The sequence below is a fragment of the Malaclemys terrapin genome, chromosome 5, assembly GCF_027887155.1.
Source record: "Malaclemys terrapin pileata isolate rMalTer1 chromosome 5, rMalTer1.hap1, whole genome shotgun sequence".
Taxonomy (NCBI): Eukaryota; Metazoa; Chordata; order Testudines; family Emydidae; genus Malaclemys; species Malaclemys terrapin.
In genome coordinates, this window is record NC_071509.1 from 33,345,301 (window position 1) to 33,358,838 (window position 13,538).

At 42.5% G+C, this 13,538-nt stretch overlaps 1 protein-coding gene across 7 annotated transcripts in view; it reads right to left on the reverse strand.

The window, feature by feature from the left end:
- Nucleotides 1-13,538, reverse strand: part of KCNIP4 (potassium voltage-gated channel interacting protein 4) — a 372,094-nt gene that overhangs the window by 24,410 nt on the left and 334,146 nt on the right. For all 7 annotated transcript variants that reach the window (XM_054030738.1, XM_054030737.1, XM_054030741.1 and 4 more), the window contains exon 3: nucleotides 8,565-8,634. In XM_054030738.1, the coding sequence (XP_053886713.1) occupies nucleotides 8,565-8,634 (70 nt within the window). The remainder of the gene's footprint in view (nucleotides 1-8,564; nucleotides 8,635-13,538) is intronic.

The following is a 13,538-nucleotide window of genomic DNA, read 5'->3' on the forward strand; positions in this document are numbered from 1 at the left end:
TTCATATAAAGGTACAAAAGCCTCCCCTCCCTCCCCCCCGGCCTCACCCCCACTCCACCCCTTCGATGAGGCCCCACCCCTTCCCCAAAGTCCCCACACCAACTCACCCCCTCCCTGCCCCTATTCCAACCCCTTCCTCAAATCCTCGCACTTGCCCCGCCTCTTCTCTGCCTCCTCCCCCCTCCCTCCTGGAAAGTGCTATGTGCTGCCAAACAGCTGTTTGGTGGTGGGAAGCACCTGGAGGTAGGCAGAGGAGCTGGGACAAGGCGCGCTGAGGGGAAGGGGGCCAGCAGGTGAGGGGAGCTTGGCGGCCGCAGCAAATAACTCCGCGGGCTGCTGCGTGTTTGAGACCCCTGCTCTAAATATTTACATATGGCTGTCTCCCATTACGGACTCCATAAGCTAAAAAGTGGGGATTGTTTTATTTGGAGGATTTTCTGTGGTATTTGTCATCATAGCACCTGAGCACAAACACTAAGGAATTTGTCTTGACAATTCCCTTGTAACATAGGGTAATATCTTCCTCTTTTTATCAATGCAGAATTGAGGCACAAAGAGCTAAGAAGTCTCATTTTAAGAGGTGAGAGCTCCTGCAGCAAAAAAAACAAAAAACAAAAAACAGATGACATGTGACCCAGCTTATCAGAGTCCTAGTCTAATGCCTTAACCACAACACCAGCCTTCCTCTCTCTGAGCTCCCAAGAGTTCTCTGGATTTCCGTTCCCACCCTAACACACCCAAAACCTGTGCTAGAACACCAGGCAAGTTAATACTGCCTGAGGTATTATTTACTTGCCCTACTTTCCTCTCCATACTTTATATATGTAATCCCACCCTGCTTTATGTATTCGTATTGGCTTTTCTATAGTGCTCATTACCTTAATAACTAACTACCTCACAAACCTGAATTAATTTTAGTCTCAGAAAATTCTTGTGAGGCAACGAAGTGTTATTATTTTATAGATGAGGAACTAAAGCAAAGAGAGATTCAAGCTGATTGCCCAAGGTCATGCAGGGAAAACCAAAGATGAACTTATCCTGGGTGTTCCTCTGGGAGAAGGGATGATCCTGCCTAAAGGTGATAAATTTTTGCGGCCTCATTATGGCAGGTGGAGCTCATTAACTCTAGCTTGGATGATCTAATACTTAGTCCTGCCTTATGTGCAGGATCCTGGATTAGAAGACCTCTTGAGGTCCCTTCCAGGCCTCCGATTCTATGAAAGTTACCCTCTACACTACTCTGTTACCTTCCTGTTTCATCACCTTCCCCATCATATCACATTAGAATTTGTACTCCATGTCACATCTTCTGGTGTTAGTGGCAGCACTCCTGAGTGGCATGCTTACAGAACAACACAAGGTCTTATCAGGAAGCAACCTTGTTACTGCCTGAGAAGTCCTTTTCTGTCTAGCAGGATCTACAGGGAATTAAACAATTGGCTCCTGTGTACACTATTTGCATTTCTGTTTTATCAAAATCATATTAACCTTGAAAATCTGGTCACACTGTGCAGGGCCAAAATAATCTTCTTGCATTGGATCTATCAATGGCATTTACTCTAGGCCGGGGGTTCTCAAACTTCATTGCACCGCGACCCCCTTCTGGCAACAAACATTACTTCACGACCCCAGGAAGTCTGAGCCCGCCTGAGCCCCATTGCCCTGAGTGGGGGGTGGGAGCAAAGCCTGAGCCTCACCGCTCTGGGCAGGGGAGCCAAAGCTGAAGCACAAGGGCTTCAGCCCCGGGCCGGGGGCCTGCAACCTGAGCCCCGCCACCCAGGGCTGAAGTCCTTGGGCTTTGGCTTCAGCCCTGGGCAGTGGGGCTCGGGTTTCAGCCCTGGGCCACAGCAAGTCTAAGCCAGCCCTAGTGACCCCATTCAAAGGAGGTCATGACCCACTTTGGCATCCCGACCCACAGTTTCAGAACCACTGCTCTATGCTGTATCCTAATGGAGGCAAAATTCCCATTTTCAACTTAAAAAAAACCAAGCCAAAACTCATGACTTTTATCTGAATAAGGACTGCAAATAGCTTAGTCCTTATTACAGTATGTTAATTTGGTATTATATACATTAATTATTGTAGGAACAAACCCGGCACTGTTTGAACATATGTTAGTAATGCATTTTCATTGAATTCAAAAAGAAAATACTGTTGAGACATAGTATCAGAGGGGTAGCTTTGTTAGTCTGAATCTGTAAAAAGCAACAGAGGGTCCTGGGGCACCTTTAAGATTAACAGAAGTATTGGGAGCATAAGCTTTCGTGGGTAAGAACCTCACTTCTTCAGATGCATCTGAAGAAGTGAGGTTCTTACCCACGAAAGCTTATGCTCCCAATACTTCTGTTAATCTTAAAGGTGCCCCAGGACCCTCTGTTGCTTGTTGAGACATAGACAATCACAACACTGGATGGATGGCTAAGTACCAACCATCAGTCAAATCCCCATTTTAATTTATTATTTCTTTATTATTTCTGGTTTTGGAAGTTTGAAGACTCCAATATAGATCTGAAATTTTAATACACAAAATTTCTGGAATGTATTGAGAGAAGATTTGTTGTGTTGTGGAAGGCGGTATCGGAACTGTCTGCAGTAATTTATGTTTATTACAGAATTATAATTCAATGTACACTGATTCTTTAATAATTTTTCTCACTATCATGGTAAAGTGTTCCTGTTTATTTACTGTCTGTTTAGATAGACTATAAATGTGTTAAGACACGACTTTCTATTGTTTACTGCTTTGTTCAGACAACGCATGGCTGAAGGGATACAATTCAATTTTTAATTCTCATTTGTATCATGATGTATGAATAAAAATAATCCATGTTTTCAGAATCTTTTCTTTATAGTGATCTGTTTGTATATTTAAAAATATTCTTTAGGTCACTGTTCCTGCAGTCTTTGTGCAGGTAAAACACCCATTGAGGATGACTGTCAGGGCCGGCTCAAGGCACCAGCCGACCAAGCACATGCCTTGGGTGGTATCTTGGAAGGGGAGGCCAATCTTGGGGTGGCGGGGGGCACTCGTTTTTTTTTTGTTTTTTTGTTTTGGTGGGGCGGCGCTCGAGGTTTTTTGTTGGTTTGTTTTTGTTTCAGCGGCGCGGCACTGCGGGGGGCGGGGGCTGGCGCGGCGCTCGGGGGCGGGGGCTTCGGCAGCGCGGCACTTTGGGGGGGCGGGGGTTGGCATGGTGCTCAGGGTTTGGGTGGCACGGGGCGGGTGGGGGTTTGGGCTGCGCGGCGCTTGGGGGAGGGGTGGGGATTTGGGCGGCCCGGCATTCAGCGGGGGCCGGGGGTTTGGGCGGCCCGGCCTGGCGCTCGGCAGGGGTTTGGGTGGCCCAACGTGGCGCTCGGCGCGGGTTTGGGTGGCCTGGCGTGGCACGGCGCTCAGGGGGAGCGGAGGTTTCGGCAGCCAGGCATGGCGTTCGGGGGGGGGGGGGGTTGGGAGCACGGCACGGCGCTTGGGGGGGGCAGGGGTTTTGGCGGCGAGGCACGGTGCTGGGGGGGGCGGGCGTTTCGGTGGTGCGGCACTCGGGGGGAGGTGTTACGGCAGGGCAGCGCTCTTTTTTTTGCTTGTGGCAGCAAAAAAGTTAGAGCCGGCCCTGATGACTGGAATTTTGCCTGAAAAAAGACTGCAGAGTGAGGTACTTTAGTGTTTTAAGTAGAGCTACTTAATGTGATCTCTTTCCCACTAAATCTTGAATATTATTCACTGCAGACAGAGCTTGACTTTTTAATGAAATACAGTTTCTCTTCTATGCCCAGGAATCATAACTAGTAGGATACATTAACATTTTGGCAGGCTGCAGCAGGGACAGATATAAAGTCATAATTTGTTTGAGATTCATATCATGTACCTTAAACATCTTAAATATATGTTTTATTGAAGACAAACAGAAGTGGTAGCTACTATGCACCCACCAGCATCCCATTGAACATCCAGGGTAAACAATTTAATAATGGCCCAGTGAATCCACTGTTATCTGTGACCTGAAAGGTTAGGGATCAAGTCCTAAGTTATATTTTTGGTGGTATGTAAACACATCAGTTGAATTGAACATTGAATGCTGGGAGGCAATGTGCTCCCTTCCTTCACAGATACTGCAATGGTTTTCTTATATACTAGAGAATTTAATGCAGCTACCTTAATTGGGTGCTTTTATAATGTATAAAGCTTTTCTGAAAGCTATTTTTGCCTCATAAAACATGTTCATTTTACTATAGTTCTTCATCATCCATTTGTTATTCGAAACCCAAATCACTCTCTTGTCCCCTTTCTAGCCCGCCTTCCCACTTCTCCTGCACTTTAATGAAATGACTTGCCTGGTAACATGTGAAATTAATGTCCTGAGGGCCGGTGGAAGTTGCTTGATTGCCGTACAGAGGAAATGTTACACCACAGTTGGCTTCCTCAAATGGAATGGGCAGATCCAACAAGAAGTTGTCTCATTTTTTGTATTGTTTACACTCTATGAGCTGCTGATGCACATAGCTACATACAGTACAGGTATGATGATTCTAAGTGTATACCACACCTGTTTCTTTCTAGTTAGCTAATCTACAGTAACTCCACACTCAAAGTCATCCTAGTTAACGTTGTTTCCTTGTTACATTGCTGATCAATTAGGGAACATGCTTGTTTAAAGTTGTGCAATGCTCCCTTCTAATGTTGTTTGGCAGCTGCTTGCTTTGTCCACTGCTTGCAGGAAGAGCAGCCCGCTGCAGCTAGCTGGTGGGGGCTTGAAACCAGGGTGGACCGGCAGCCCCCCTATTAGCTCCCCCTATCAGCTCCCTGCTCCCCTAAGTTCCCTGTGCTGCAGCCGCCCAGCAGGCTATCAATTGCAGGCTATCAATTGCCGGCAGTTCAGCTGTCCCTCCCCACACTGCCATGTGCTGCTCCTGCCCTCTGCCTTGGAGCAGCTCCCAGAGATTCTTGCTTACTGTGCAGGGGTGTGGGGGGGGGGGCTAATGTCCCTCTTCCCCTATGCTCCTGCACCCCGCCTCTCCATATAGAGCAGAGAGGGGACATGGAAGGAGAGAGACATAGAGAGCTTGGGGCAGCAGCTGCTGTCTCAACTTCCTGATCCACATAAAAAGACAATGCACTTAAGAGTGGGTCAGCTTACTTAAAGGGGAGTGTGCATCTCTCTCTCTCCCCCACATACAAGGTGTGTGTCTGTTTCTGTCTGCCATGCTGTCTCCCCTCCCTCGTGTTCATGCTGCCTTGTGTGAGAGGCTACATTAACAACGTGTTAACCCTTGAGGGATCAGCCGAGTGCTAGTTCATCATTTAGCAGCAACGCATTCCCTGGGAAATATCCCTCCCTCCTCCACCCTCTAACTTCACCACCTCAACCAAGCTTCACAATCATCACAGCTGTGAAGAAGTATTAAATTGTTTGTTTAAAATGTATACTGTGTGTATATCTATATAATATATAGTTTTTTGTCTGGTGAAAAAAATTTCCCTGGAACCTAAATCCCCCTATTTAAATTAATTCTTATGGGGAAATTGGATTCACTTAACATTGTTTCACTTAAAGTTGCATTTTTCAGGAACATAACTACAATGTTAAGCGAGGAGTTACACTATTTATTCTTCTGAATATTCCGATATACATAAAAACAATCCAAGAAAATTTAACTGCAAACTAACTGAAGGTCTCAAATGTGGGGATAAGAGGAAAGTAGGGCTCGGCAGCCCTGGGGGAAATTCCTTCTGGTTTATGTCTTATGTTACTAAAATCTCATGCTTAAGGGTTTCATAGCTGGTCATCTGCAGAAGTCAGGAAGGAATCGTTTCCCCCAGTGTATTCTCAGATTTTTTTTGTCTTCTTCCTGTGAAGCAGCAGGGAGGCCCACAGCTAGAGGTGGGACATTGCTCCATGCAGCCGTCTGCCCTTGTGTCTCTCTGTGTAGGATCAAAATCTTTATTCTAAACTACTGGAAATTCCTAACACAGCTGAATATTGTAATTCTTACCCAAGCAAATCTCTGTGCGGTTTTCTGCCCGAGTAAGGATTACACTATCAAATCACTATTTTTTCCTTTGTATATTGATATAATTTAAATAGCATGAAAATATCCTTTCACAACAAAAATTGAAAGGGAGACATGAATTTGTGTTGTACTTGCTCTTCCGACAGTGCATAAATATTTTATCTCTGACTAGAAGAATAAAGTTTCAGTAGACAGTCACAGATGAATAGTTCACTTCTTTAATATCAAACTACTTTTTAAAATAATAATTAGGACATTGAGTCTTCTGAATATGCAAAATGTGAGTGTAAAGGGAAGCAAAATGACATTCTTTAGTATGTGCTTCTTGCAATGAAAATCTGGCTACATAACTGGCCTGACATTTGTAAATTAGTGAAGTTTATGGGATTTTAAAAAGCAACTCTGCATTGGGCTAACTTGGCTCCCCTTGAAATCAATGCCAGTTTTATCACTGGCTTTAATGGGAGCAGAGTTAGGTCAATGCTGGATACTTAAAAATTCCACCTGCCATGCACTGAAATAAGAACATATATCCCCAAATATGACTGACATATCAATCACTATCCTTCCTATATACTTTATAAGGATTACTTGAATTTTACACGTTAACAATATGGTAGCTCTAATGAAGAATACAATCAAGCGTATTAGAACTGGGAACAGTGAGTTTAAGGAAACTGTGTATTATAGCTGAGCCACTATTAACAATGTCCTCCAAGAATCTTGTGGTCTCATTCATACATTTGTACCTCTGTTTAGTGTTAAGTACTTAAAGAAAACAGAAACCTCAAGGGACAGATTCTGAGCTTATTGACATTAGTGAAAATCATAAATCATTCCATAGGAGTCAATAGAGTTACACTGATGTAAAACTGGTCTAACCAAAAGAAAAAGCAGGCCTTATATGCTGTCTTCTCTCACAATCCCAACAGATCATATACTAAATTTATGGTGATAGTTGTTTACATGTTTGAATATTTTTTAAATTAATGTCATTTATATTCCTCTGGTTCAAGGAGAATTATGAGCAGAGATATGAGAGGTGGAAAGTGGAGTTACAATCATAAAATTCTGATGAACTTTTATAAAAACCTCTGCAAGCATCTTATTCAGAAGGATAAACACATTATTAGCTCTCCATAACACCTCCTATTATTGATGAATGAATTCACTGGATTTGATACCTCTTAATGTGGACAAATATCAGAATGATATTAGTATGTGTGGAACCCCTTTGAGAAATATGTAGAAAAGAAGTTTCTCAATTCAGGAAAGCCTATATGGGTGAGAGCTTTGCCATTGACTTCAATGGGGTCAGGATTTCACTCTCTGTTCTTAAAATCATTTGGAACTGAGAATGCACAGTGCTTTGCAGTAACAAGCCTTATATGGCTGTGACATTTGTTTCATGTATTTTACCAACATTATATGAAGCAAGAGTAAAAAAGAGTGAGTGCTGTTATACTGGTCTAGATTGGAGAATGCCTATTGGTGAAAATATGGAAGATAGGAAGTTCATAGTTTCTTTCTTCTTTCTTCTGTTACTTTAACTTGCTAAAGCATGGTGGATTACAGTAGGAAAAGTTGCTTTTTACAAACCAGGGTAACTTATAACTGATACTACAGTTTTATACTGATTGGTATAAAAAACTAGACAGATAGATAATCATCAGGCAGTTCTACTCTTCTTAAATGTTTTGTTCTTACTTTTGAATGTTCCTGGTTGTTGTGGGTTTCAACAGTGGTAACCCACAATGGTTACTACCCCTTTACCTTCTAGTTTTTTATTTAAAATAAAACTAATTGGGAGTTTTTGTTGCTACTAATTAAGGTTTTACATAAAAATGAAAAGCAACAGCCATTGCCAGTTAGCTCCATGGAAACCTTCCATTCTCCAGTGTTATAGGAAGAGATGAACAGGGACAACTGAATAGAAAAGAAGTGGGGAGGGAACAGTAGAAGGAAAAAAGGGGGGGGAGGGGAATAAACACTGAAGGAAAATCAGGTTCAAGAAAAAAACATTAGTCATAAGTGATTGTGTACTTTCATTTCACTGAAATATAGGGTAGATTGAGAAATTATTGAACATCACAGGACACCACTTCACTCAATAAAGAGGATGAAAAAAGACCTGGAGTAGGGAAAGAAATCCCACTGAAGTTAATGGGATTTCACCCACTTTCACTAGATTTGAATTTGGCCCACACATTTAAATTACCTCCTACACAAATTCCTACTGGAGGGGAGAGAGGCAAGGAGTAGCAAAGACATAGCTGTATTAAAGCTTACAAGGAGGTGAGCTGCTGAGAGATCCTGATTTTCAAAGATACTCAGATTGTGTATTCACAACTATATCCTGACACCTTGTAAATACCTCCTCTTTTTGATTACTGCCATACATGCCTGTGAACACTTCTATCTATTAAGATACTTACAATTCTCTACAGAACTTTATACAACCAGTTTATTAATATGAACAATGGGCTGATAATCCAATTTAGAAATTCACAAGCGCAGTTCACTGTAAATGCTAGCAATGCTAATTATGTCTGCAGAGTACTCACCTCCCTGTGGAAAGAACTGAGAATAAATCTCTTTGAAGGTCTCTTCATTAACAATCCCACTGGGACACTCCTAAGGAAAGTCACAGACAAGACATATGAGTAAACTGTCCATTTACCACAGTGCAAACAAATCAGTTGTTCATGAGATCATACAACCAAGTGATAAAGCTGATATAGGTAAATCTGAGATATTAAAAAATACCAAAAAAACAAAATCTGATTCTTGCATTTTAAAACAAATAATAATAATTTATCACTTTAAAGCCACTTTTTAATGAATTGCTTCTTCTATGCCACACCTAAACTTCAGTATCTTCACAGACCTGGGTGAGTGACACAAGCAGCACTAAGCTCTGCTGCAGTCCTTCCTCTATGGAGCTGTCAATGTAGCCTTTGGCCATAGGCTACCTCACAGCTGTAGACAGCACTCATGCTGAATGGAAGCCAGCTACACAGCACTGAGGCAGTATTCCCTTCAGATTCCACCTCAAGGGTAAAGGTTGTGGACATTGAACTCAAAAGAACCCAGCACAGAAGAAGAAAATCAAGCCCCGAAGATCCTCCTGTCCCATTATTCCTTGTGTGTGGACCAAGTTATTTAGCAAGGGAAATCAGATGACTGGAAGGTATGCTGAAGGGCAGGCAGATTAGGAGGAAGGCAAACTAGGCAAGGTGAAAAAGATATCAAGGGAGAAAAGAAAAATAGAATGGTGATTTTATAAAAATGATCTGTGGAGACAGAAGAAATAGAAGAGAGATGGTATTATCTACTGGTTAGTGCAGGCAACTTGGATCTGAGAGATCTGTGTTCAATTCCTCATTTTCCCAGTGACTCAGTGACTGACCTTGGCAATTCACTTAACTTCTCAGTGCCTTAGTTTCCCCATCTATAAAATGGGGATAAGAAAACTGACCCACATTGCTAAGATCTTTAAGATCCTTGGATGGAAAGCACTATACAAAGTATTTTTATTAAACAGAAAGGAAAGGAAAGGAAAACTTTGACATTAGTACATTTAATTTTTATTTATTCATGTGTCTACAATTTGGAGTGATGGGAAATTAGGAATTCATGGACCTAGACTCAGGAAAGGGGACATGTGAGGTATTGGAGGATGAGATAAAGATCAGGAACAATGTGATTTTTCATGTGGGTTCATAAAAATCAAAACAGGAACATTGAATGCATTCATAGTTCTAACAATCTATTCTAGATAGCAAATAGGAGTTCAGCGATAGCAAATAGGAGTCTGTAAGCTGATTTCTCTCACTTTTCTTTAATTTATAGAGACAGACATACAGAGTAAGCCCTTTTCATTCAATGTGCAATCAGCTCTCTTTTTGGTAGGTCACAAGAGCCATAATAAATATTAGCAACTCCAATTACATCAGTCCTTAGGTTAGGCTAGACAGTAGTGTCAGGAATAAAACTGCCATTTCCTGACAGCATACAACTGTACATGTTAACTGTTACAAATAATGCTGTCACAGAGGAGATGATTCAAATGTACCCTGGAAAAACCTGTCTGAATTTTATTTTATGTTAGCTCAGTTGTAAGTTAGCAACTACCATGCAGCTTGGTTTTTGTGATATGAGTCAATTACCATAGATAACAAGATTTGTCAATGCTTTCTCTAAAACTGATACTTTGCTTTAACACTTAATGAACTAATGTATTAACACACCAGTTGAAAGAAATACTGTTTGAAAAACAATGCCCTTTCATGGAATTGTATAGCGGTAGAGCCAGTAATGACCACTTGGGTCACCTAACCTGACCCTCTGAATTTTGCTGAGCTCTTCACTACATCATTTCCATTAATGTCCTATTGCTTCTGACCTTGGATATCTGCAGTAATGGCATCTTAAGCACAGCCATTCTACTGGCCAATTGTTCTTATTAAAACTTTTCCTGTAAGGTCTAGCCTAAATATTCCATTCTTTAGCTTAAGGCCACTTCTCCTTGTTCTAACATTCCCTGAGATCATAGACAGTTCTGTTCTTTCTTTAATACCATTATCTTGAAAATATTTATAGACAAAGAACATGTGGCCCCCAAGGCCTCTCTTTTCTAGACTTATAAATGTATCTCTCTTGTGTTAAGGGGGTGTCTTTGGCCCACCAAGGGATAAAATATTAAGAAGACTCTTGTTTACTGTTACAACATTGAATCGTGTCTGTGTCATATTATCACTGGCTTATTCCCATTGTAACAACCATGAATAAAAATCTTTAAAACCTTTTATTAAACACATAGAAAAGGAAGTTAAAGCATTTGAAACTTAAAAAGTAAATAAGCCTTTTATCTGAACAATTTCCTATATTCTGTTTCCCTTTAGTTATATTGAGTTTTTTATAGGAGAAAACCTCTGTTTGATAGTCTTTTCAAATTGAATTAATGATGATATTAACTGTTCCTTTTAGGAAAAAAAGAAAGTTCATTTAAATGGTCGAGCTGTGGTCATTGAAGTCAAATCCTGTTTCCTTTAAAAGAAAACGAGATAAACTCACACAAAAGGGGAGACAAAAGAATAGTAGAGATAGAAAATACAGCTTCTGTCTCTGACAATCACTCTCATTTGCAACCTTGGGAAATTACAGGTACAGTTCATGGTCTTATCAGACACACCTAAATCTGGCAAACTTTTACCAGTGTCACGCTATCTAAGGCATAGCTTTCAGCGGGCCTTTCTGGGCACAGGCTCACAGCAGTGTTGTAAAAGGGGGAGTTGTCTTGTTCAACTAACGCAGGCTCTTTTTAGCCAGGAGGCAAAAAGAGAAAGACAGAAAAGAGGAGAAATAAGGAGAGGAAAGAAAATGACACAAGAACAAGGGCATAACAGTAGGCACCTCAGGTTCACATTTTAGATGTTGTTCAGGAGCTAGCCAGAGCTGGCGGAAGTGCTGATGCCATTAAGCTTCCCTCTCTATGGCTTTGTCTGGTTAGGACATCTTTCAGGATCAGGATAATAAAGGCCCAGTGGCATCATCATGGATCTTGGGGCCCCTAGAAGTGATAAGGATAATGGGAGCCATGATGATGAACTTGCTCCTTCCAGTCCACCCATCCCACTGGCTCTTTCAGTGGCCCCCAGATAAACAATGTCAAGAAGGGTGGCAACCTCAGCCCAATACAATTAATGAAGCCAAAATCACGTCAGTGATTTCTACTAGAGACATTACTTCCCACTTCTAGATTCTTTCAACTTCTTGTTAACCTAAAAAATCCAATTAGTACCAGTCTATTTTTCTCCAACTTTTGCTTACTTTTATAAACAATTTTATATGATTGGCTGAGTTGGACTTTGTACCTTGGATAATTTAACATAGGGCTCCTCACAGTGGCTCTCTCCATCTCTCCTCACATGCTTTATCCACTAACCCTTGTATAATTTTGTTTACCTTGTTTTGTTTCAGGAACCTGTTCATGTCCATTTGCTTAGAAGCTGTGCAGGTTTAATTTGTTTCATCTTGTCCCTCTGTGTATGTTTTCATTTTCACTGAAAACTTTAATTTACTATAATCCCAAAATATAATGGAGCAACATGTGTATATGCTTTTAATTCTGATTCTTCAAATTAAAAAAAATGAATTGGTTTCTTAGGGCCCAATCCAACTCCTAATAAAGGCAATGCATGTTTTTCTAATAACCGTAATGGGAGCTGGATAAAATCTTTAATCTGATACTTATAGGATGAGAGTTTAACAATGAACTTTCTTCTAATATCACAGTTCAGGCAAAAACTGGATCTGTCATTCCAGATAAAGGGTTAGTGGTCAGGTTTCCAGCACACACTAGCCCAGAGATACTCACTGAAGCACAATCTAGGACCTTATAAGCCACATATTCTCTTAGAGACTCGTAGAGTCCACAGATCTGAATGTGGCTTCACTCAGGTGGAACACACTCTCTATGTTGCACTGATATATGCTGTCCCTTTCACATTGGCTTTCTTATTCACAGGGCCGGCTCCAGGCACCAGCCCACCAAGCTTGTGCTTGGGGCGGCACCTGAAAGGGGGCGGCACGATGCTCCGGCCCCTGGGTAGAGCGGGGCCACGGCTGGGCTCGCCGCCCTCACCCCGGCACTCTGGCCGCTCTCCCCCCTGGCGCCCTCCCCCCCGGCCGCCGGGGGGGGAGAGCGGCGAGCCCTGGCTGGGGCTATCCCCCTGGCCGCCGGGGAGAGAGCGGCGAGCCCTGGCTGGGGCTCGCCACCCTCTCGCCGCCCAGCCCCCTGTGCTCTGGCTGCCGGGGGGAGAGCCGAGCCCCGACCGGGGCTCGCCGCCCTCCTCCCAGGGCTCCGGCCGCCCTCCCCCCAGCCGCCAGGGGGGAGCGGAGCCCCCGCCGGGGCTCCGGCCGCCCTCCCCCCGGGGCTCCGGCCGCCCTCCCCCTCCCCGCAAGGGGGGGGGGGGTGGCCAGCGGCTTTTTTGCCTGGGGCGGCAAAAAAGCCAGAGCCGGCCCTGCTTATTCATACTTGTCCTGTGTGGGGTATAAATCTAAAACAGTTGAAGTAAAATAAAAGAAACTATGAAAGGATGTGCCAAAAGAAAAAAATAATTATTCAAATATTTTATTACTTCATCAAAATATTTTATGTCGATTAGAAAATGTCTCACTGAATAGTCATCTGAGAATCCAGGATGAGAAGAAAGGAGAAGGTTGTTATAAACGACATGAGAGGCTATAAAAAAAGAACCAAAAGATAGAAATAAAACCTGTACCTTTTCCGAGAGATTTTTCCACAATTTAAGAGTGAAAACCAGCTTTAGAATATAGTATTTAGGTCCTGATCCTGATCCCATTGAAATAAATAAGAGCATTACCACTTACTTCAGTGCAAGCAGGAGTGGACTCTAAGCAGGTTACCAAAGAATGCTTAACTCTTGTGTCTTAACACAGAGCAAAAAGCCAAGCATGTCTGTCTATATTTCTTTATTAGGCTTTCTCCCCTCACCCTCTATCCATCCCTGAAC